The sequence below is a fragment of the Neltuma alba genome, unplaced genomic scaffold (assembly GCF_004799145.2).
Source record: "Neltuma alba isolate B1F8T4 unplaced genomic scaffold, ASM479914v2 tig00013649_pilon, whole genome shotgun sequence".
Taxonomy (NCBI): Eukaryota; Viridiplantae; Streptophyta; class Magnoliopsida; order Fabales; family Fabaceae; genus Neltuma; species Neltuma alba.
In genome coordinates, this window is record NW_021637828.1 from 46,204 (window position 1) to 68,280 (window position 22,077).

Genomic DNA, 22,077 nt, shown 5'->3' on the forward strand with positions numbered 1-22,077 from the left:
ATAAAGAAAACGCCTTAGCAGACAAAGCGATGCAATGGCCCAATTAAGAAGGAAATCCCACTGGCACACCGAATGAGCCAATCAATTTCAATGTTTTTACAATAAACTGTTAAATAATTCATCTTAGATTATGCCTAGAAAGAGTCATCAAGTTTGTTCTTTGGTCCAAGATTTGCTCAGAGCTTTAGAGCGCGCAAGCCAGAAAACCTTCTAGAGAGATCAGGATTCAAGTATCCTTATCCGTTTGTGGGCCAGCAATGTTGTTGCTGGATCCACGGATCTTAAATGGGTGAAATTAAATATAGTTGCCAATAAAATTGGGTTTAATAGATACGGATTCAAATGTCATTACTAACATGAGATGTCTTTAATGAATAATATCTAAGTATCTCGGTTAATAGACGTTAAACCTACGCTGACCACAGTGGGTTTCCAAAGGGCAATCTAAACAAGAGAACAGGTCTAAACAAAGTGAGTATCCTTCAATTAATTAGGCCTCTATGCGGTATACCTTAATAATTTGGTAACTTTGGAGCAGCAAATTTCATCAGGTTTGACTGTGCTCAAGACATCAATCTTTGAATCAAAAGTCTTAGATCCTTATTTCATTATCAAAAATGCTTTATATCTTAATAATCCACGCATAATGTGAAGAGAAAGTGACTAATTGATCATCGAAGAATTACACAGTAACAGGATCGGACTCACATGCCATGAAAAAGACAAGTTCCTTTCATTTTTGGATAATTTTTGGTGGCATTTAAATTGGGCATCTCTGTTTGATTTCTCCTCGGATTCAGAAGATCAGAAATGGCTGAACTGAGCTCCTTTAGCTCATGTTTAATCTCTGCCAACTCGCTATCCTGAGTAAAAAGAATCACATTTGAGGCGTATCTCCCAATTTTCTCTGCTATATTTACACGCAGATCCCATGCTTGAAATAAAAAACTAATCCAATCTTGGATTTCTTGATAACAGCCTACAAGCTAACTACACTCAAATTCTCTGTCTAATTCTTGTGCGACACTCTTCCTGAAATGGCTGCTAAAAGTGCTGATCTGAAATTGGGATCCTTGGTTAACGAGGTAGCCATCTGTTCCACCAAAACCTGAGGGACTTCAGACGAATCAAGCTTTGGCAGTGAGTGTGTGGATTCATTGAAGGACTTAGACCTTGCCATGTCAACTGTAACTTTTGGAGGAGAAGGCCGCAGAGAAGATGATGTTAGGCCTCGGCTTGAACCTGATCCTGTTGCCTCCATTTGAGAAGGCTGTGGATGATTATGCTCTCCTTCATAAGTTGCCACCACAGTGGACTGATCATCCACACTTCTTTGAACCTGAATAACCAAACAAATACACAACACTTGGCTTATTTTTCTTCTTTTATCCAATTTCCTTATGATTAGTTCATTATTGGTACTTTAATTTACCTTCTTTTTGACAGGGCAAGAGGGAGCAAAAGAGCATTTGAAATACGCTCTTGGGCAAGGGTTGTCTCTGGTCACCTTTTGCCCATATTTCCTCCACTGATATCCATCTTTCACAATCTGGAATCAGAAATGAAAATACATATTTAGTACTCATGTTGAAGGATAAAAACACAAGTGTTGATGAAAATAATATTAGTCATGTCTTTGGCTTACAAGGGATGTGTCAGATGCTGGTGTTCTGAAATAAAGTTTAGAGATTTTTGCTTTGATGATCTCTTGTCTTGGTTTCTTGCTTGATTCTTCATCAGTTGAGCTGCTCTCTGAGTTATTGTTTCCATCAGCCCCAGTTGGATTGCCATTGTTATTGCTGCTTTCAGATTTCCTCTTCTTTGGTGGGCTCATCTCCTTTTCTGAATTACTGTTCTTTCTCATATATTCAGAGAAATGGTTCCTCAAAGTATTGTAATTATCACACATCTCTGTGAGCATGTCAGTCAGCTTCTTGTTTTCTGCACTCACCCTCTTCAATTCCTCCTCCAGATCACCATTCGCCTGAAAATCCATTAAGCTACTTTAATCAGACATAAGTCATACACAAGGAACTAATATAATCAACCAGAGATCAGTAGAAGTTTCCATAACCCAGAAAAGAGAAAACACAGATTCCAGAAACAACGAACTAACCTCTTGTCTTGAAGGAAACGACTTCAATTCTAATGCAAAAAAGTTGCTTTCCACCTCCTTTTTCTGAACAACACAGAGGAAAGATTTCCCGCATCAGTAAACATTCAAACCATATCTAAGCACGAGAAGACACAACAAGACATGCTCATTTTTTTACTTACAGGAATCTCTTCATTGACTCCTGAATTAGGATTAAGGTTGAGGTCCAAGGAAGTGTTAACCAACGACGAATAATCCATAGCAGAACAAAGTCAAAAGAAGACGGCGGCTTTACTAATCCTCAGTCGAAACAAAAGACCTTGTCGAAGCAAAACCCAGAAGATAAAGTATTCAATAAACTCAAAGCCTCAAACTTTCTGCACTCCTGTGACTGAACAAAGCGAGACACATGCACATATGCAGAGCCAGGAAGGTCAATTTGAGGGAGGAAGCTGAGAAGGAGGCTGAGAGAGAACCGGAAACCAGCGGCTAAAATTGCTGGCACATGTGCCAATGAAGCAAGGCTAGGGCTTTATTTATAGCGCTGCTGGATAAGAGGAAACGTGTTGAATTATTAGTATTTTATCAAAAAGCAAGGGACCTGAATCTGCTTTCTCTTTTTTTTTTTTTTAAAAAAAGGGAATATCCATTTGATCGGCAAGTCGGTGAGTTTCTGAGTTTTGAGAAAAGAATATGGAAGAGAATGGAAGAAATAAATTCAAAGTCAAGCACGCCTTTCAAATTCAAAAGACTGTTCAAAATAGTAAAACCTTGTGGATCCAAATGGTTTGACGTGTTAGCAGGAGGTATGTACAGAATCTCTTTGTACATATATATACATACACACACGCACACCCTCTTCATAATATAAAAAATTATTTAATTTTTTACATATTAAAAATAGAAATTTAACTATTAAATATGTCATGATAAAATTTTCCTATTTTATTTCTTAAAAATAATAAATTTATTTTTGATATTATAATTTTGTTATTTATTATCTTTCTCCTCTCTCCTACATTTAATAGGAACGAAAATGAAAAAAATCATCTTAATTATCTTGACAACATCTTATATTTTAAAGTATAATTTTCTCTTAACTAAGTTTTATATTAAGGTCTGAAGAGAGTATAACAACCCATGGCTGTTGATTATGGTAAGTATTAAATGTATCTTTAATTAATTTAATGATTAATCAGAGGAGAAAATAATTAAAGCACAGTGATTATCTTGAAAACTCAAACTTCTATATGTTGACCGGTAAGGCAACTTGATTTGTCCTGGTCTTGAGCCAGGTTTATAATCATATTAAAATGGAAGATGGACTATGTGTCTGTGTCGTGGTGGGCCCCTGTGTTTCAATATGGTCACCGTTACAATTCCAAACATTTTTCACGTTGCATGTATTCTTGTTTTTTGTTCTGCTTTCTACGCGCTTCACACACACACTATTTTTGGGCATGCTTAGGTGTGAATACATTATATTCCGTTCGGTCCCAAATCCTAAATATAGGAATCTGTTTAGTTTTTATTTTGATTCTGGATATAAGATTTTAATCAAATTTATTTATTATATTTATCTATTTTTTTAACATAACCTTTGTAATAATAATAGTTCTAATCAATACACTTAAATGGCAAAAACATTTTAAAAAAGATAATATCTATTTATTATACATAACTAACGTAACTAATTTTCTTAATCTACTCAAATTAGTTAACTAATTCTTATAATAAAAAACCGAAGGTAGTACTTAAATTATTACATCTTGAACTTAATATTAGAGCGGGTTGACTAATTTAAATGGATTAAAAAAATTAGTTTAGTTATTTATAATATATAGGTGTTGTTTTCTTTAAAATATCATTACTAATTATGTGTATTAGCTAGAACATTTTAAATTTTAACATGTACAACTATTACAAGGAGTACTTGGAAAAAAAATACATAAATATGATAGACAAAGTATGTTGTGATCTTATATTTAAGATCAAATTAAAAGCCAACCTAACTCTTATATTAAGAACCTGAGTTAGTATATAAAATGAATATAACATACTCCTCCAGTTCTAAATATAAGACCCTCTTTTTGTAGTGTGAAAAGGGCCTTATATTTAGGATCGGAAGAGTATATACTTTATATAGTATATACTTTATATATATATATATATATCGCAAAGTCGTATAGTTTGAGAATTTTTGTCTCCACATCATATGTATACGGACCAGATAAATTGTATCAATATGTCTTTCGGATTTGGTTCCTTGCAAGCCTCGATCCGGATTAGTGTCACGGCTGAAAGACGCCTATTCCCTGGGATACCGGAGAAGAAATCCAAAAAAAAATGTCTTTCCGATTTCATCAAGTCAAAATGAAATTGTTTGGTCACAATATTTTTCTACCGTATTGTTCACGGAGTTAATTAGTTAATTAATTAGGTCTGCGTTGACCTTTAAATTCTCAAGAACAAAAGGAGTATATTAAGTACCTCCGGTCCTTAATATAAGATCTTGTTTGACTTTTATTTTGGTTTTAAATATAAGACCCGAATCCACTTTGTCTCTTATATTTATTTTTTTCCAAGATAGTCTTTCAAATAGTGGTAGTTTTAGCCAATAAACTTGATAAGCAAGAATATTTTAGGAAAAATAACACTTATTTATCACAAATAACTAATTTAACTTCTTTTCCTAATTTACTTAAATTAGTCAACTAGCTTTTATATTTAGGATCGGAGGTAATATTAACCTTTTTCGAGTTGACATATACTCCCTCTAGTTCAAGATATAAGCTAAACTTTCTTAAAGAGGTTATTTTTTTATAAGATAATATTCACTTTTGTCTAAGTATTTAATGAGTTTTTTTTAATTTTATCCTTATATATTCTCTTTCCTCTTTAATTCATTTATTACATCTTTTACTTATTCTCTTCATTAATAAGGGTATATTAAGAAAACTAAATATATGCCTTACACATTTATTGTTTTAAATTGATTTTAATTAGTTTCTTAATAAATGGAATGGATAAAATTTCGTTTATACTTTGAACCGGGGCGAGTATATAGTTTGTTGGACTGTAGGAGTAATATTGAAGTCTTCGTTGACGAGTTATTTACGAAAAAAACTCATACACACACACACGGGCGGGCGCACTGCACTTAACCTTATATTAAAATCAAATTGGTCTGGTTTGATCGGATACAGTTATATTAATTAAGTATATAAGGTTAAGTATCCAAATTATTAAGATGATTTTAATTTTTTTTTAATAGTTTTTCTATACAAGTATAATCATATTTATTGACAAATTTATAAATGAATAGTTGACCCACAGATTAATTTCCACGTGAATGGAGGTCCCAAAAAAAGAGAGATTGTTCGAATGAAAGGCGCGTCTCCTGCTAGAAGTCAAAAGCCAATTTTAACTTTCCTTTTGGACTTTGAATGTTTCTATTATTTCCCCCTCCTTCGATATGAATTAGAAAATACTCCTTTTTTCGTTATTATATGGTGAAGGATATATATACATACATATATCCGCAATATAAGTTTTTTCTAAAAGAATAACTTGATCTAAAATATACGTAACTTGAAAAGTATTTAATAATTATTTATTGATTTTGTTCCTAGAATTAATGTTTAAATGTATTTCCTGTGTTTCTCTCTCTCTCTCTCGTAATCTCATTTGCCTTTACAATTTCATTTAATATGAGTAAAATTAAAAACAGATTCAACAAGTCAACCACCATTTTTTGATACTGAATCAGAGTAAATGATAATACCTCCAGTCCTTAATATAAGACCTCGTTTGACTTTTATTTCAGTCATAAATATAAGATTTTAATCCACTTTGTCTCTCATATTTATTCACTTTTTTCAAGATATTCCTTCTAATAATAATAGTTCTAGCCAATAAACTTGATTAGCAAGAATGTTTTAGGAAAGACAACACCTATTTATTACAAATCACTAACTTAACTTATTTTCTTAATCTACTCAAATTAGTATCATGGAGAGGAAGGAGTATGTATGGATTACCTAGTAAAACCATATTTAACCCATAAAATAATTGACCTTTCAAAGATTAACAAATAATAAAAAGGAAATGGACCGGTCAAGAATTGACGCGTGCACGTACATGGCGAATCAGAATCATTTTTGTGCAGTAAGATAATTTGAACTAATAATCACATTTGGTTTAAGTAATTGTATGTGGACTTACCATATAATTATGCCATCTCCTGCGGTATTTAACAGTGGTCTATGTGTGACCTTTCAATCTGAACAAGACCAAACATCTGCCTAGGCCACCGTGGAAAAATTAAATGAACGAGTTGACGGTGTAAAAGTTTTAATGTTTTATCACGGTTAAACAAAAAGATCAATGCTCATCTTTCCTTTTCACTACTAATAACTAAGAATCCCACAAAACTTAGGGTTAAATTGTTTATTTTCATTATTAGATCGATTTTTTTAATTACATTTGTTATTTTATTATCAAAATACATATGTGTACTTATAAATTCACTTATAAACTTGAATCAATAAATATAAGCCTTAAAAATAATTTTTTTTAGGTAAAGTAGCATCTAGCATTATATTCTGATGTTATTTATGGCATATCCAACACTTTAATATTATTTTTCTAGCACATTTAACACTCCCTAATATAATATTATTTTTCAGTTACTTCCAATATTCTAATTTTATTTATGATTTAAGGTACTGGATGCACTATAAATAAGATTATGGTATTAGATCGCCAGAAAAATGACATCAATATCAATATACTGAACACACCACATAAATAATATCAGAATGATAGGTATACTAAGAAATAATATTAGAGTGCTCGATGTTATTTTACCTTGAAAATTTTAGAAATTCAGTCCTAAAAAAATCTCTTACAAGTGAAAGCAGGGAGTAATTTAATTATGATTGGTTTTGACACAGACACAAGAGGAAATGAATGAGGATGGAAATCGTGGAAGGTGAAAAATGAAGAGATGGATGAGAAAGAAAGGTTGGCGATGAAGTTCAATGAACTGACAAGGCTGAAAAAACCCACTTGGGGGGGGGGGGGCTGCGTTCCCATTGAATAATGGTCCTCAAAGGTCGTCCCACGTCTCTCATTTCATTTGTTACTATATTTCCAATTTCAATTAGAATTCAAATCTCACGTGCCTTTGAATTTTAACTCTTCCATTACTATTACTACTCTTCTAATTTATACTCCCTACCTACTAGCTTCCTTACTTTGTTTCTTATTCCATTCCCCCCCCCCCTAATTACTCTCATGCTTACTTTTCTAACTTCATATCCAAATTTCCACTCGTTTATTCTATAATTATGTTTTTAGCATATTCCATAACATAACCACGTCCACTTGATCAAAAGTCATTCTCCTTAGGTTTTTTGGGTAGAGACTAAGGTCTCCAATATCCTCAATATATATATATATTTTTAAAAAAAAGTATCAGCAGGTTAAGAATATTATTTTAAAAGCGAGGGAATGATACCTCTTTTATGAAATTTTATATATATGTCAACGGCTAGTTATCTCAATGATAACACTACCCACCACATTTGGATAAGGTTTCGGGTTTAAACCGCACACTGACATGTTTGTGTGTATATACATTACTTGTATTGTATCCAAAAAAAAATGTATCTCATTTTTATATAGAAATAATCATGATTACAATATAATTTATCTATATGTATATTTAGGATTATTTAATCATTTGAAAATATGTCAAATTAAAAATATATATATCATGGGACTTAGCCTAATTAAAATTAATAAATAAAGGCATTTATTTTTTTCCCCCCTCCCCGTGCAAGTTGGTCGCTCATCAGGTTCTCACCTGCTCGCCCATGCTTGACTTCAAATCTGGCTGAATTTGGTGGGTCCTTTTTTTCTTTCGGTCGTTGTTTGTTTTCAAACCCACACGCAGATTTTAATAAATACTGCCACTTGCGTTTACTTCCCTCCCTGTGCAATTTGGTTGGTCCTTTTTGTCTTTCGGTCGCAGTACTATCTTAACTGTGCGTGTGGTATGTGTATTTTTAATATCCTCAGCAAATAAACCAATATTCCCATATTGCAGTAACAGTGGTGATATTTGACTTCATGTACAATCCACTTAGAACATTCATATCTCACCACCCATTTTCAAAATTCTGCCCATACTACTTAATATAAAAGTCAAATAACTAATTTAAAAAATTAATTAAGTTAGTTATTTGTGATAAATGTGTGTTGGCTTTTGTAATTAAATTATCCTCTTAAATTATGTGCATCGAAAATACCTCCTATAGGAATTTCACACTGCTACAAAAAGTCTATTTTTATCTGTTCTAGAGGCCTTTGTTTCATCTTTTTAAAGGGGAGACATAGACAAAAGAAACATGAATAGTAGTTAAATATTTGTCTTACGTCACATCCATATTTGTCTATCCTACTGGAATAGATGAATATGCAGTCCTATATTCAAGGAAGAACAGATGAATATAGAGCCACACATTTATCTGTTCTCAATTGAACAAACTAATATATGGCTACATATTAGTCTCTTCTAGCATAACAAATGAATACAGTGTTTTTTTTTTCAAAAATAATATTTGGTCATTTGTATTGCCAGTTCTATAATTCAATAGAAGCATATAGAACCCAAACAGACTACAGCAACAACAATAGTAATTCAATAGAGTCAAATCATGTCATACTTTTCATACAATTAAAATCCATATTCCTAATAACATCCTGCTATGCTATTCGGATAGAAGCATATAAAACTAAAACACACATACCTTGCAAAATTTTGCAGGAGTATTTTAAAGTCCTCATTCAATAAAGGAGAACAGGTGAAAATCATTTAACAATAGACAATTGAAAATTAAATGTAATTAATAACTTTTTGGCTTAACATCAGCGAGAAAAACGTGAAGGAAAAAAAAAAGAAGAGACAAAGCACAAAGGTTTAATAAGACTTGCTCCCATGATACATCCCCTACCAGCATCCAATATCCATCTTCATTTTGAGAAATTTTAGTTTGGCCAAAAGCCACCCATATGCACCTAAATGACAAAAAAAAAAAAATTGAATAGTTCGTATATTCATCCAAAGAAACTTTCAATGCAACTGGGATTCTGTTCAGAGCCACACAAAAGACAATCTATTGCATTTCTACTACGGAAACAACAAATGCAATTATTAATTTGAATGTTTCAAAGCGTCTAACATGACCAAAATAAAAGGATAAACTAACAAAGTATATTAGGGAAAGAGGGGGAGGTTTGGAGGGGGGAATGACTGCAATAATTTATCTTTTAACTACTATAACAACAAAATATGAATTTAAACTATTTCTTTCGTTTAAACAATAAAAAGTATCATTAGATAAAAGTTGACAGCAAAGGATGAAGCAAAACTGTATTTAAGGATGGAAGAAATAATTTTTAAAAAAAAAGATATTCAAAACCACCATGATGAAGGTAGTCATTATGTACTCTTCCAATCCTTAATATCGGACCTAATTATTGAGTTAGTTTTGGTCCTAAATATAAGACCCATTTCTCATATTTATCAATTTTTTCTAAATTACCCCTATGAATACTCCCTTAGCTATAATCAAATAGAAGAGGAAGAGGGGGTATTAAAAAAGATGATTATGGTATTTTAGGAAAAACGTGTCACATTTTTTATAATTAACTAAATTACCTAACTTCCTTAATCTAATCGAATTAGTTAAATGGATTTTATATTAAGGATCGGAGGAGTACTATTTATTAGGTGTACATTTAAGAAGGTAACATAATCGTGTATCATCATACTCATATTTTAATACTAAACAAATGAGCCTAGACTGTAAGCACTATGTTGGGTTCTAAGCTTCAGATAATTTATGAATGACAAAATGTAGCATAGAATGGAAACAAAAATAAACATTAAGAAATGATACAGAAAGTCCCTCAATCACCCATAATGTTTCCTTTGAGATCTCTATTTAAGTCCTTGAATAAATGGTTTGGTGTCGACTGAGAGGAACATAGAGATTTGAATATTAGCATTCCTAAAAGTATATGAGGAGAATTTCCAAACAGTAAGCTTCTGGTATAAATAGATATACCTCTTGAGGCATAAGTCCCTCATTGTTTGAATTACTGTCACTAATGATTGCAGTACGTAATCCGCAATATAATAGAATGGCTTGCCATTTCTTTCGCCAAATCACACACACATCTTCAAATAATATCTGAAGGTTTCTAAAATTCAACATAGAGATTAAACATTGAGAATACTTAACATTCAAACACACATATTCCACTCAAATTTCTTTCCTAGACATTTTCACACACACCTTATGTGCATTAAGGTTCAAACAAGTTCACCAAGCATTTTAATCTTTAAATGAAACCCAATTAATGTTCAATACTTCTTAAATGTAATTCTTATAAACAATCAATTTAGATAGAAAACCTACACACCCACACAAGACTAACATTCATCCCTTTCAACACCCACAAAACCCACAAACACACATACCTTGCATGGAAGAAGAGGAAGAAACAAGGCATCGTCACTACTAGAAGAATGAAGAGTGCGATTTAAAATTTAACTACCAACTGCTTGCTTAAAACTAAATTCTTAATTATTTAGTATTTTCATTCACCAAGTTAGCACTCAGCTCTATTTAATTCACTCATATATAATAGCCTCCACCATTTAATATTTATGTCAACATAAAGTTTTTACCATTTGATTGGTTGGGGTATTTTATATATATATATATATATATATATATTGTGGGATTTGAAATAGGATAGTTTTTTTAGAACTTTTTTTTTTTCATTCACAAAACTTGGATCCGAGACTTATTCAGATGATTTGAGGCCCCTCATTGATTCGCTTAATCAAATCACTATCTGTATCAAATAAAATTATTTATACAAAGTCAAGCTGCTTGTGCTTCAAAATTGTATGTTCAATGTGGAGTTAGTCACCCTCAATCATTATTATTTTAATTCCCAGATGCCATTGACCTTCTAGCTATCAAAATTCAATTCTAATGTGAAAACCCTTTAATAATAATGTGTACTTGGACTTAATCAAATTGATTTTGAAGTAATTATATTAATTAATTATTTGACTTCATCGATATATAATCACCCACTTGGACTATATTTATAAAATAAATTTCAAGTATTAAGAAACCAGTTAACATACAGTATGCTGATATTAAAATTAAGTAAATATATATGTATGAGTTAATTAAAAATTGTAATAAATTTTAATAATATTTAACTAAAACATCCTTATATTAAAATGTTATGTCTAATAAAAAACAAAAATGAAAAAAAGAAAGGTTGTAAGACATGAGCTTAGCTTTGGCGGACACTATTTATTAGTGGCAAAAGATAAAATGATATAGAATTAATCATGTTATATTAAAATTAAAAATGGAAATAAAATTTCAAAACAATCATTATTTTAACGCGGAGGTGGGACTGAATTGTCATATGTATATGATGGGTTGTTGACTATCCTATCCTGGCGTATATAAAGGCAAAATAATAATTAATATGAATAATATTTTATAGCATTAAGCCTGTGAATCATGCATGACGTTTATGACGGCTTTTTATTAATTTATTAATTAATTATTACTTGTTCATTTTGGACTGAATTCATGCATGTCGCCTAACTTGTCCTAAAACATCATTATTTTTCTACTAGATTTGATAACTTTGACTCTAAACAGAAAGGGAAAAGAATGTGAAATATACTAATACTGGGCGATGTCAATGAGTTTATTAATCATCAGTTTGGTTCGGTTGTGAACCAAAATCAAACTGAATCCGACCAACATTTGTGAAAATGTGAATATATTCAATTTATCATGTTTTTTCAGCTTTCATTGATTAAGTTCTTGTTCATTATACTTTTTTTTAAAAAAAAGTTGATTAAGTACTTATAATTTATCTCAATTTTAATTTTAATAAAGTATTTGTAGATTATTTTGTTTAAACTGAGTGCTCATATTTGAATCTATTATGCATATTAATTCTTAAATGTAAAATCTTTTTTCCCGTATAACTCAAAATATTCTCAAGTCATTTTTATTTAAAACTAATTTCTATTGGGTCGGAGTCCTCTCAACAAGCGTATTTTTAGGAATTTGAACTTATATTCTCTTCCTTACAGGATTGAAACCTCTTATCATTCCAACCAACAGCTCGTTGGTAAAACACATTAATTTTAATTTAGAAAAATTTCACAAACTTTTTAATATTTTTTCATTTCATTTAACATCTGTGCGATCCTTCAAATAAAATTTTATGAAGTCGTTTAATTAAAATTATCAGATCAAACAATAAGAGTCAATTCAAACAAAATAAACCACATAGGTCTCTGATTTACAATTGATAAAAACTATAAGAACACATGGATTAATTTGTTACAACTGCCAACAGTATGTTAAATCTAATTTTTTTGTTAAAAAAAATTTAATTTTTTGCCCTCTTTTAAAGTAAAAATTAATTATTCACAGGACGATAAGCAAAAAATAAAAAAAGACAAGCCGAAAAAGGAACAGGAAGAAGAAGGGGCCAAGGGATCCCTGGAAGCAGAATGTCGCTGAAAATTAGAAGCGGTTTTCTCTGAAAGTTTGTGTACACATGTGCGTGTTTTTCATTTCATTTAACATCTGTGCGTTTCTTCAAATAAAATTTTATAAAGTCGTTAAATTAAAATTATCGGATCAAACAAGAAGAGCTCAATTCAAACAAAATAAACTACATGGGTCTTTAATATTTATAATTTACAAATGAAATCTTATAATTAAAACCGGAGGTAGTATAAAAACACATGGATTAATTTGTTACAATTGCCAATATGTTAAATTTAATTTTTTTTTGTTAAAAAAATTTAATTTTTTGCCCACTTTTGAAGTAAAAATTAATTATTCACGGGATTATTACATGTTGATGAAAATAAAGAAATATTTGCTTAGTTGACGCAAAAACTCAAATAATAATGATATATGGAGAAAAATGATGATTTTTTTAACAAAAATGAAGATAGAAAAAAAAAAAAAACAAAAACAAGCCGAAGAAGGAACAGGGAGAAGAGGGGGCCAAGAGATCCCCGGAAATAGAGCTGTTGAGAAAATGAGAAGCGGTCTTCTCTGAAGAAATGGAACAGTCAACAGACCCAAGCCGCACGAGCATATTCAGCCACGCGCGTGTCAAACGTTCTACTTTTCCCTCTCTTCTTTCATCATGCATGATGTATTATTTCGCGACCCTTATTCAACTATTTAACTCTTTTAAATAAATTAAAAAAACACATGTCTAGTAAAATTTAACTTTTTTTTCCGTCATAACACATATTTATTGTATTTTTACGAAGAATTCAAATTTATGTTATCATGCTTAAAACTTATTTTTCGTCATAACATAAAAGGATGTGTTTGATGTCATTTAGGTTCGAAAACGGTGATGAAACAAAGTTTAGATCAAAAAAATTTGATCTATCCTTGTAGAATTATTTTGGGAAAACTAATAACCCAATCTTTATAGTCTTTATTAGTTTTGATTTGAGTCTCACCTAAAAGTTTATATGGAATCATAGTATTACTTGAGTCTTTACTTTGTTCACCTAAAAAAAGAATTTTTTACTCTTGTTTTAACGGTACATTACTTCCAGTTCTTAATATAAGATCTATTTAACTAATTTAGAGATATTTAAAAAATTAGTTAAATTAGTTATTTATAATAAATAGATTTTTTTCTTAAAATACTCTTATTAATCACATCTATTTGAATTACCCAATAATAGCAACTGGTTAACATATGTAACTGCTATAGAGACAAAGTAGATTGAGATATTATATTTAAGACCAAATTATATGTCAAACTAGCTTTTATATTAAAGACCGGTAGTAATATACATAGGGCAATAGAGATTCAAGTCTTGACGTAAGCCACACACCAATTGAACTGGAGGCAGGGTGGAACTTATTGCCGGTCCAAATATTGAAATTTGTATCAAAAGTAATTAACCATCTATAGGCTAAAAATCCTTAAATTCTATTACTAGAGTCACAACAAAGAAAACATAAATGCTCCTTGATTGTATATAATATTTGGAGCTTATGTTATCGGCTTTATAAAATTTCCACGAGAAGCCATCTTATATTATGTAGTTTTAAATGGAGAATTTTAAAGGATAATTTTATACATGAAAGTTTGTGTACATATCCACACTTAATATTTCAATATTTACAATCATGGACAGCTTTTAAAATTTAGTCATATCAAATATTAAAATTCCAATTAAAATATCATAATCTTGTATTACAAGTGGTAATATCGCAGGTACAAGATTCAAGGCATGGATGCATGCATGTAGAACCTTATTATAGTCTAACATATATAGCACACGTACTAATTCTCAAATGCATTCAACCACGTGAATGGAACTGGAATTAATATTAATTAATTAGGTAAAACCGCTGAGAAAAAGGTAAGAAATTAAGCTACCATTGGGTAGAAGAATGCATGCATATAGCTAGCTAGCTTTTGATTAATTCCTGTCTACGTCCAATTAATTTTGACCAGTGTTAATTAATCCCATTAACAAACCGTTTACTTTATATGCCTTTTTACAATAAGTACCTTCGCATACGCAAATTCTCCTCTCGTTTTCTCTTTTCAATGATGTTGTGATTGTAGTTTTGAAATGTTAAAATAATTTTTGAAAAAAATGGTTAGTTTTAACAACCTTTTTTTCAAATTATATATTATTAAATTGAAAGGATCTTATTAAAAAAAGGAGAGAGAGAGAGATAAGAATGTATGATTGATATGGTGGTGGGACTGGGATTGGTCTTCCTTCAAAATTTGACGTGATTTAAGTGTATAGAAGTAGTTGATGAGTGGCAGCTTGACTTTGTAAAATGTGATGGCCCGTGGACACACCCTCAATTAATAAAATTCACATAATATATTACCACCTCCTGTTTTTAATATAAAAATTTGTTTAATTTTTAATTTGATTTAAATATAATACATCATATTTATTTATTTTTTAAATAATCCTTTTAATAGTTATACATGTTAAATATTTCATTAAATGACACTGGATTAGTAAAAATATTTTAAAAAAAACAACACATATTTATTATAAATAATGAATTTAATTAATTTTTTAATCTATTTAAATTAGTCAATTTTTTTTTATTAAAATTCACTTGTTCAGCGCTTTCAAATACGGAATGCAACAACCCCAGAATTCAAAAGCATGCCACAAAACCAGACAAAAAAAGAAGCACGAGGGATTGACTTCCTTATGACCAAATTCCAAAAAAAAAAAAAAAACTCATAATTATCTCCGTCACTTTCTTTGTCGGCCCCCCGTGCAACACGTTTAATTCTATAAACACTTTATTTACGTCTTATCATCTTTATCTAACGATAATGAAGTCTTTAGTCTTCCTTTTTAGTTATTACTCTCTCTCTCTCTCTCTCTCTCTCTCATATTTTGGCTCATGTGACATTTAGGTTACTTTAAGAATAATCAACCTTTTGTTTTGCCTCTCCTCTTCATTTTGCTTATACAAATCTATTCATAAGCCAGTAACCTTATATGCTTCCATTTTTGGAAATTTATCAAGGCTTTATTGTTATTATAAATTTGCAACATATGAAAGGCCAAAGCTTTTGAATTTTTTTTAATTAGTTAATTAATTTCGATTTATGTGTGCTAATTAAAGCAATATAATAAGCCCCTGGTTTATGAATTATGACCGTGATTGCTGATATAAGTGCTGACAATATTATTGTTTAATTAATATATATATATAAGGCATTTAGTCGGTGTACGGCTTTAATTTGGCCACTTAAGGTTGGCGTGAGTTTAATTAATTATTTTGGGCTCCACTATATGTGATTGTTTCATTGAATATCGTAATTGTTGCCAAAATATTTCATTAGCTCAAAAGTTCGATGGGTTTGTCTGTGGATATCAGCCGTAGATTTGTTTGTTTGTTTTCGTGGTTAGCCGCAGTGGGAGTCATTGTTAATTAGTACTCGTATTACTTCTAATCTTAAATATAAAATATAATTTACAGTATAATTTGTACTATAAATTAAATATTATATTTAGGATTAGAGATGATATTATGATATGATTTTTTGGTTTGGCAACAGCTTATTGATCAATGTTGCTACATGTGGAGCTTATGGGATCATCCTAAAAATTGCAAGTGAAAATATGACATTTGGACGGTTAAGTAAGAAAACATTTTTATTTTAAATCACATTCCTATTAAAATAATTATTTTTTTTTCAAAAAAAAAAGGAGATTTGAATGGTTGAAATCAGATCTGGACATAATAGATCTGATTCTGTTGATAATAAGTACCCAAAGTCATTTGCTTTACATGTCTTCCTCTTTAATACCACCTCTAGTCCTTTCTGATTCTGTAAACTACAAATAAAATCTTATAATTAGGATCAGAATTCAAAAGTAGTATGGCTTGCCTGCCATCCACACTAGAATAAATGAAATTTTCTGAAAAAACCTGCTAGCGGAGGAAGACCTCCTAAGGATAAGAGACATAGGGCTAAAGAGAGAGCAAAAAAAGATCTTTCATATATAATCCTACATGATCTCAAATGTTAACAGTTTCGGTACGCAAACCAAATGATACAATGCAAGCATAAGTTCCTAGATTCATGAAGATATAGAACAGTATAAAAGTTATCATGCTTGCATATCCACCATTCGAGTCTCCAACAATTATTTCAATAATTACATATCCGTTGCTTTCCTCATGGTCACGGGGTGCCTTTGTGCTGTCGCTTTGGGTTTCATGGTTCACGGGGTGCCTTTGTGTTGTCGCTTTGGTTTTCATGTTTCGCGTGTGATTTTGTTTTCCTTCGGCTCTTGTTTTGTCCTGATGACCTTTCCAGCTTTAACGGAATACTTAGCCCTTAAATTTATCAAAATCATACTTATTAATCATACCCCAAAATTAAATTCAACCTTTTTAAACAAATACTACCAAAAGAAAAGGTCAATTTAAATATCAACGCGATAATAGAATATATTTCCTAATATCCACACAAGGTGACAGTGCAACTTATCATGACCTCCAAGTAAATGTTCCTTTTTGTTAATGGCCAATCTTTTTATATTTCTCATTTGTAAGAGAGCTCAACTGGTGATATCTTCCTTTTTGTTAATACACATGTAGTATTATTTTTATTAGAAATAATTCTATTTGAGATATTGTTGGAGAGTAAACATAAATACCTCTCCCAACAATAATTAATTAATGGGATCTTAATGAGCGCGTTACCGGTAGATTTGTTTAAATGTGATTGTCTTGGCCCAATAAGACGATTGAGCCCAATCGGAGCCCAAATGCGAATTAAAAAAATAAAAAATATTGATGATCTGGGTCAACCCGCCTGATACCCCCGTCCCCCCTCTCTCCTCCCCCTCGTCTTTCTTCTTGCCCTGTTCTTTTTGCGTTCTCGATCTCCGATCGGCAAGCTTCTTGTCTCTCTCTCTCTCTTCTCTCTAAGCGGAATTCGCTCGATTTTTCTCGTTTATTACAATGACACCAATCTGCATCTGGCGATTCTGCTGTGAATTTCTGTTGCATTGCCACGATGTAACTGTAAAATTTGATTCATTGATTTGACCTTACATATATATATATTCGGACGCAGTATCTGTTCTCTGGTCTCACTGCGGAGTTCCTTTGTTTTTAGTGTACTTTCTCATACTGTGTTGTGTTGTTGCTCTTAGTGAAGATCAAACCTCATTCGAACTCTAACTTTGATTCCGTTTGGCTCCCATGAAAATTCCGATAACTTCTCCATGTCAATATCTGGATTTGATCTTCAGGAAAAAAAATGTCGGGCCAAAATCAACGTCTTAACGTGGTCCCTACCGTGACAATGCTTGGAGTCATGAAAGCTCGACTGGTGGGAGCTACGCGAGGCCATGCTCTTCTCAAGAAGAAGAGCGACGCCTTGACGGTACAGTTCCGTCAGATCCTGAAGAAGATAGTGTCAACAAAGGAATCAATGGGGGAAATCATGAAGGGCTCTTCTTTTGCTTTAACAGAGGCCAAGTACGTTGCTGGTGATAACATCAAGCACTTTGTGCTCGAGAATGTTCGAGAAGCTTCCCTCAAGGTTCGCTCTCGACAAGAGAATGTGGCTGGTGTTAAACTCCCGAAATTTGAATACACAAAGGATGGTGACATCACTAAGAATGATCTTACAGGTTTAGCAAGAGGTGGCCAGCAAGTTCAGAGTTGTCGTGCTGCTTATATAAAGGCCATTGAAGTTCTTGTTGAGCTTGCTTCACTTCAGACCTCGTTCTTGACCCTCGATGAGGCAATCAAGACCACAAATCGAAGAGTGAATGCGCTTGAGAATGTGGTGAAGCCTAGAATAGAGAATACCATTAGTTATATTAAGGGAGAGTTGGATGAACTTGAAAGAGAGGACTTCTTTAGGTTGAAGAAGATACAGGGCTATAAGAAGAGAGAAATAGAGAAGCAAATGGCATCAGCTGAGAATTTTGCAGAGGAACAGTTTGCTGAGAAGCTGGCGCTGCAGAGAGGAATTTCATTGAATTCAGCCCACAATTTGTTGTCTGCAACAACAGCTAGAGATGAGGACATTATTTTCTGAACATACAGAGGTTGCTTTTTTCCCCTTATTTGTCAATATTCTTTTGTCCTAGGTTGTCTTCTCTCATTGTGTTCATACTTCATCTTTGTTGTGTTAAGAGTTATTTACAATCCTTTAGGTGACAGTATTCTTTAATTTGAATAAAGGCGTTCAGCATATGATTTATTGATTCATGTATTATTCATGACCATTATCCTGTCACATTTGAGTTCAATTTTGTCTCTCTGATGTGATGACCATTGCACTGAAACTTGGAATCCCTTTTTATCCAAGTCGTTGGAAATAGTTGTAATCTTTCTTTGGAATATGATTTTGCCTAAATCAGAGTTCTGCACTTGCTTTGTTTGGATCTCATCAAGATCATTCTTTTAGTCTCTCTTGGGGGATGAAGCAATTTGTGCTTGTAGCCTCATAATTACACTTTTCATGTTCTCATGTATTACCTCAGGACCTTAATACAAAACAGTAACGACTCCTCGCAGCTTTGCAAAACTTGGTTCTATAGAAAACTGCTCGGATCACAATGCTTGGTTATGGGCTAGAGCGGAGGTAGCCCATTCTTGGAGATGGGACCAACATACCCAAATGTAGCAGTAATGGGCTGTATTCATCCCTGCATCGTAGTTTTATGCCATGGGCTTGCTACGTTTCTAGGGGATATGGATCTACCCAATTCATTGGAGAATTGTAGAGCACCTCATAGCCTACTGACATTGATATTCTCTTATAAATGAAAAGCTGCGGATTCAATCGCTTGTAACAGCAGGTTAATATTTGTCCTTTTAATTAAAAAAATATTTGAAAATTGACTGAATATAGTTAAATTAACAAAGTACATCACTACTTTTATACTGCAATATCTCTGCTTTCAGAAGGAGCTTAGCATCCCTATTTACACTACAAAATAGGTCTTATATTTAAGACTGGAAGAGTATATATACATATATATATATATATATATGTATAAGCCTCCAATTTGTCCGATCCAATTTTTAAGAAGATATCTCCTCTTTCTCTACTTATCTAAACTAATTTTTGAACAATTTTCTTTTTAATGTTTGAATCTGGTAAGTTTGAAATTAGGGGTCTATATTTATGAGATTTGAGTTAAAATATTACATCCCTAATCACTTTTTGAGACAAATATTTTTTGTACTAAGTGCTAGAGAGCAAAATTGTAAAATTTACTTGTAGTTTTTCCCAAAGTCCACTCATCCAAAGATGCTTCAATTAGAGAAAGTTGGGGGTAACTTGTCTTGGGAGGCAAATCAACTGCATAGATTCAAAAATGTTGGCGTTTTTGCTTCTTGTCCAATTAATTAACAAAATAATGCAAATGATTAGAGAGATGGATGAAGAGGTTATTTCGTAGGGGGGCCTCTTTTTGAATATTGAATTGGAATTATGTGAGAGGCATGAATCACATTGGGAAATTTCTAGCCTTGAAGCCGTCGAAATATAATAATATTCTTTTTAAGGAGTGTGTCCCTATATTCCACTTATGATTAATCTGAGCGATTTACTATTGTCTATCTGGCATCCATGAGGATATTGCTTCTAACAATGTCAATTAATAATTAAAACTAATTGAGTCTAATAACTTTATAAAAGTAAAACAGCTTTTCCAGGCAAATCAATAAGAGTTGTTTACATTTAGTGTCTCACAATATACTTTATTAAAAAAAAGCCGCTTTAGGAAAATATTTATATTAATTTAATATATATGCCACGTGATTGTCCTTTTCTTTAAGAAGGGAAAAATGCAACAAAAACACAAGAAGGTTCCCCCGCGGTGCCAAGTTGCAGATTTGGTCTCTTTGATGTGTACTATACATAATGTTAAGTTTGAACAGCAAATTAAACATCAATAATTTAATATCTGTTTTGATTATATGTATATGTTCCTAATGTGTTTTTTTTTGGGGGGGGGGGGGACATTTTTATGCCTTGTATATATAAATATTGGTGTTCGCTCTTATCACGGAATAGACAATGGAGCACGGCAAGTTTCATTTGTTACGCTGGAAAGAGTGTTTTCCTTCACCGTATGACTACTTTTTATTAATTACTCCTCCTGTCTTTAATATAGAATCCAATTCTTGAGTTGATTTTTATCCTAAATATAAGACCCATTTCTCATATTTATCAATAATCTCTAAATTACCCCTATGAATATTCCCTCAACCATAATCAAGTAGAAGAGGGAGATGGGGTATTGAGAAAGATGATTATGATGTTTTAAGAAAAACGTGTCATATTTATTACAATTAACTAACTTACCTAACTTCCTTAATCTAATCAAATTAGTTAAATGGGTCTTATATTAAAGACCGGAGGAGTATTAAATAAATTTGGTCTTTTTTTTTTTAAATGTGATTTTTGGTTGCAAGGTGAAAATTGAAGTATCGTATTCTGACACAAAATATTATTGTCACATCTCTCCGTATGTATGTAATCTATGTATGTACTTTTATAAAGGGCGGTGGTGTTCATAAAAAAACCAAAAAGATAAAAGAGGGGTATTAGTCACACACACACACACACACATCAATCTATAATATAAAATTTCTCAATATCATATACTACCTCCGGTTCTAATTATAAGACCCAATTGACTAATTTGAGGAGATTAAGGAAGTAAGTTAAGTTAGTTATTTGTAACAAATAAGTGTTGTCATTCCTAAAATATCCTTACTAATTAAGTGTGTTGGTTAGAACTATCATTATTAGAAGGATTATCTTGGGAAAAAATGCATAAATATGAGAGACAAAATGGATTGGGGTCTTATAATTAGGACCAAACTAAAGTCAAACGGGGTCTTATATTAAGGACCGGAGGTAGTATTATTTATATTTAAATTATATATGCACTATCTTCTATCCTAAACATAAAACCTAAATTTATTTTGTTTTTAAGATTTATAATGTGTTCTAAAAAATATCCCTATTGAATAGTTCTAATGTACAATGAAGTCAAAATACATTTGATATATAACTAACTAAATTAATTTTTTTAATCTCTCTAAATTAGTTATCTAACTCATCTATTAACAATTTATAAAAGAAAAAAGCGTACACTAGCATTAAAAAGTCTTTTTAAAACAATTAAAAAAGAATTTGTGTACTCGTTCTATATATCCTGTATAAAGTCAATCACGGAAAGTCTAGAACTTTTTATACCATATTGGGAAAAAAAAACTTTTTGTATCGGTTTTTAAATCGATATTGAGAAAGACTTTCAACCAATGCAGAAAAGGTTA

General features: G+C 31.6%; 2 protein-coding genes across 2 annotated transcripts; one reads left to right on the forward strand and one right to left on the reverse strand.

Moving 5' to 3' along the window:
- Positions 1-649: 649 nt before the first annotated feature.
- LOC114738671 (probable WRKY transcription factor 40) lies at positions 650-2,598 on the reverse strand. Its single transcript, XM_028926728.1, has 5 exons — positions 2,278-2,598; positions 2,117-2,179; positions 1,646-1,984; positions 1,433-1,549; positions 650-1,339 (listed from the first exon to the last, which is right to left on the reverse strand). The coding sequence occupies exons 1-5, from the start codon at positions 2,353-2,355 to the stop codon at positions 1,010-1,012; spliced, it is 927 nt and encodes a 308-aa protein (XP_028782561.1). The 5' UTR covers positions 2,356-2,598; the 3' UTR covers positions 650-1,009.
- Positions 2,599-17,948: 15,350 nt separating this feature from the next.
- Positions 17,949-19,040, forward strand: LOC114738679 (V-type proton ATPase subunit D-like). Its single transcript, XM_028926736.1, has one exon. It carries the CDS (start codon positions 18,029-18,031, stop codon positions 18,815-18,817), a length of 789 nt encoding a protein of 262 aa, XP_028782569.1. The 5' UTR covers positions 17,949-18,028; the 3' UTR covers positions 18,818-19,040.
- Positions 19,041-22,077: the final 3,037 nt, after the last annotated feature.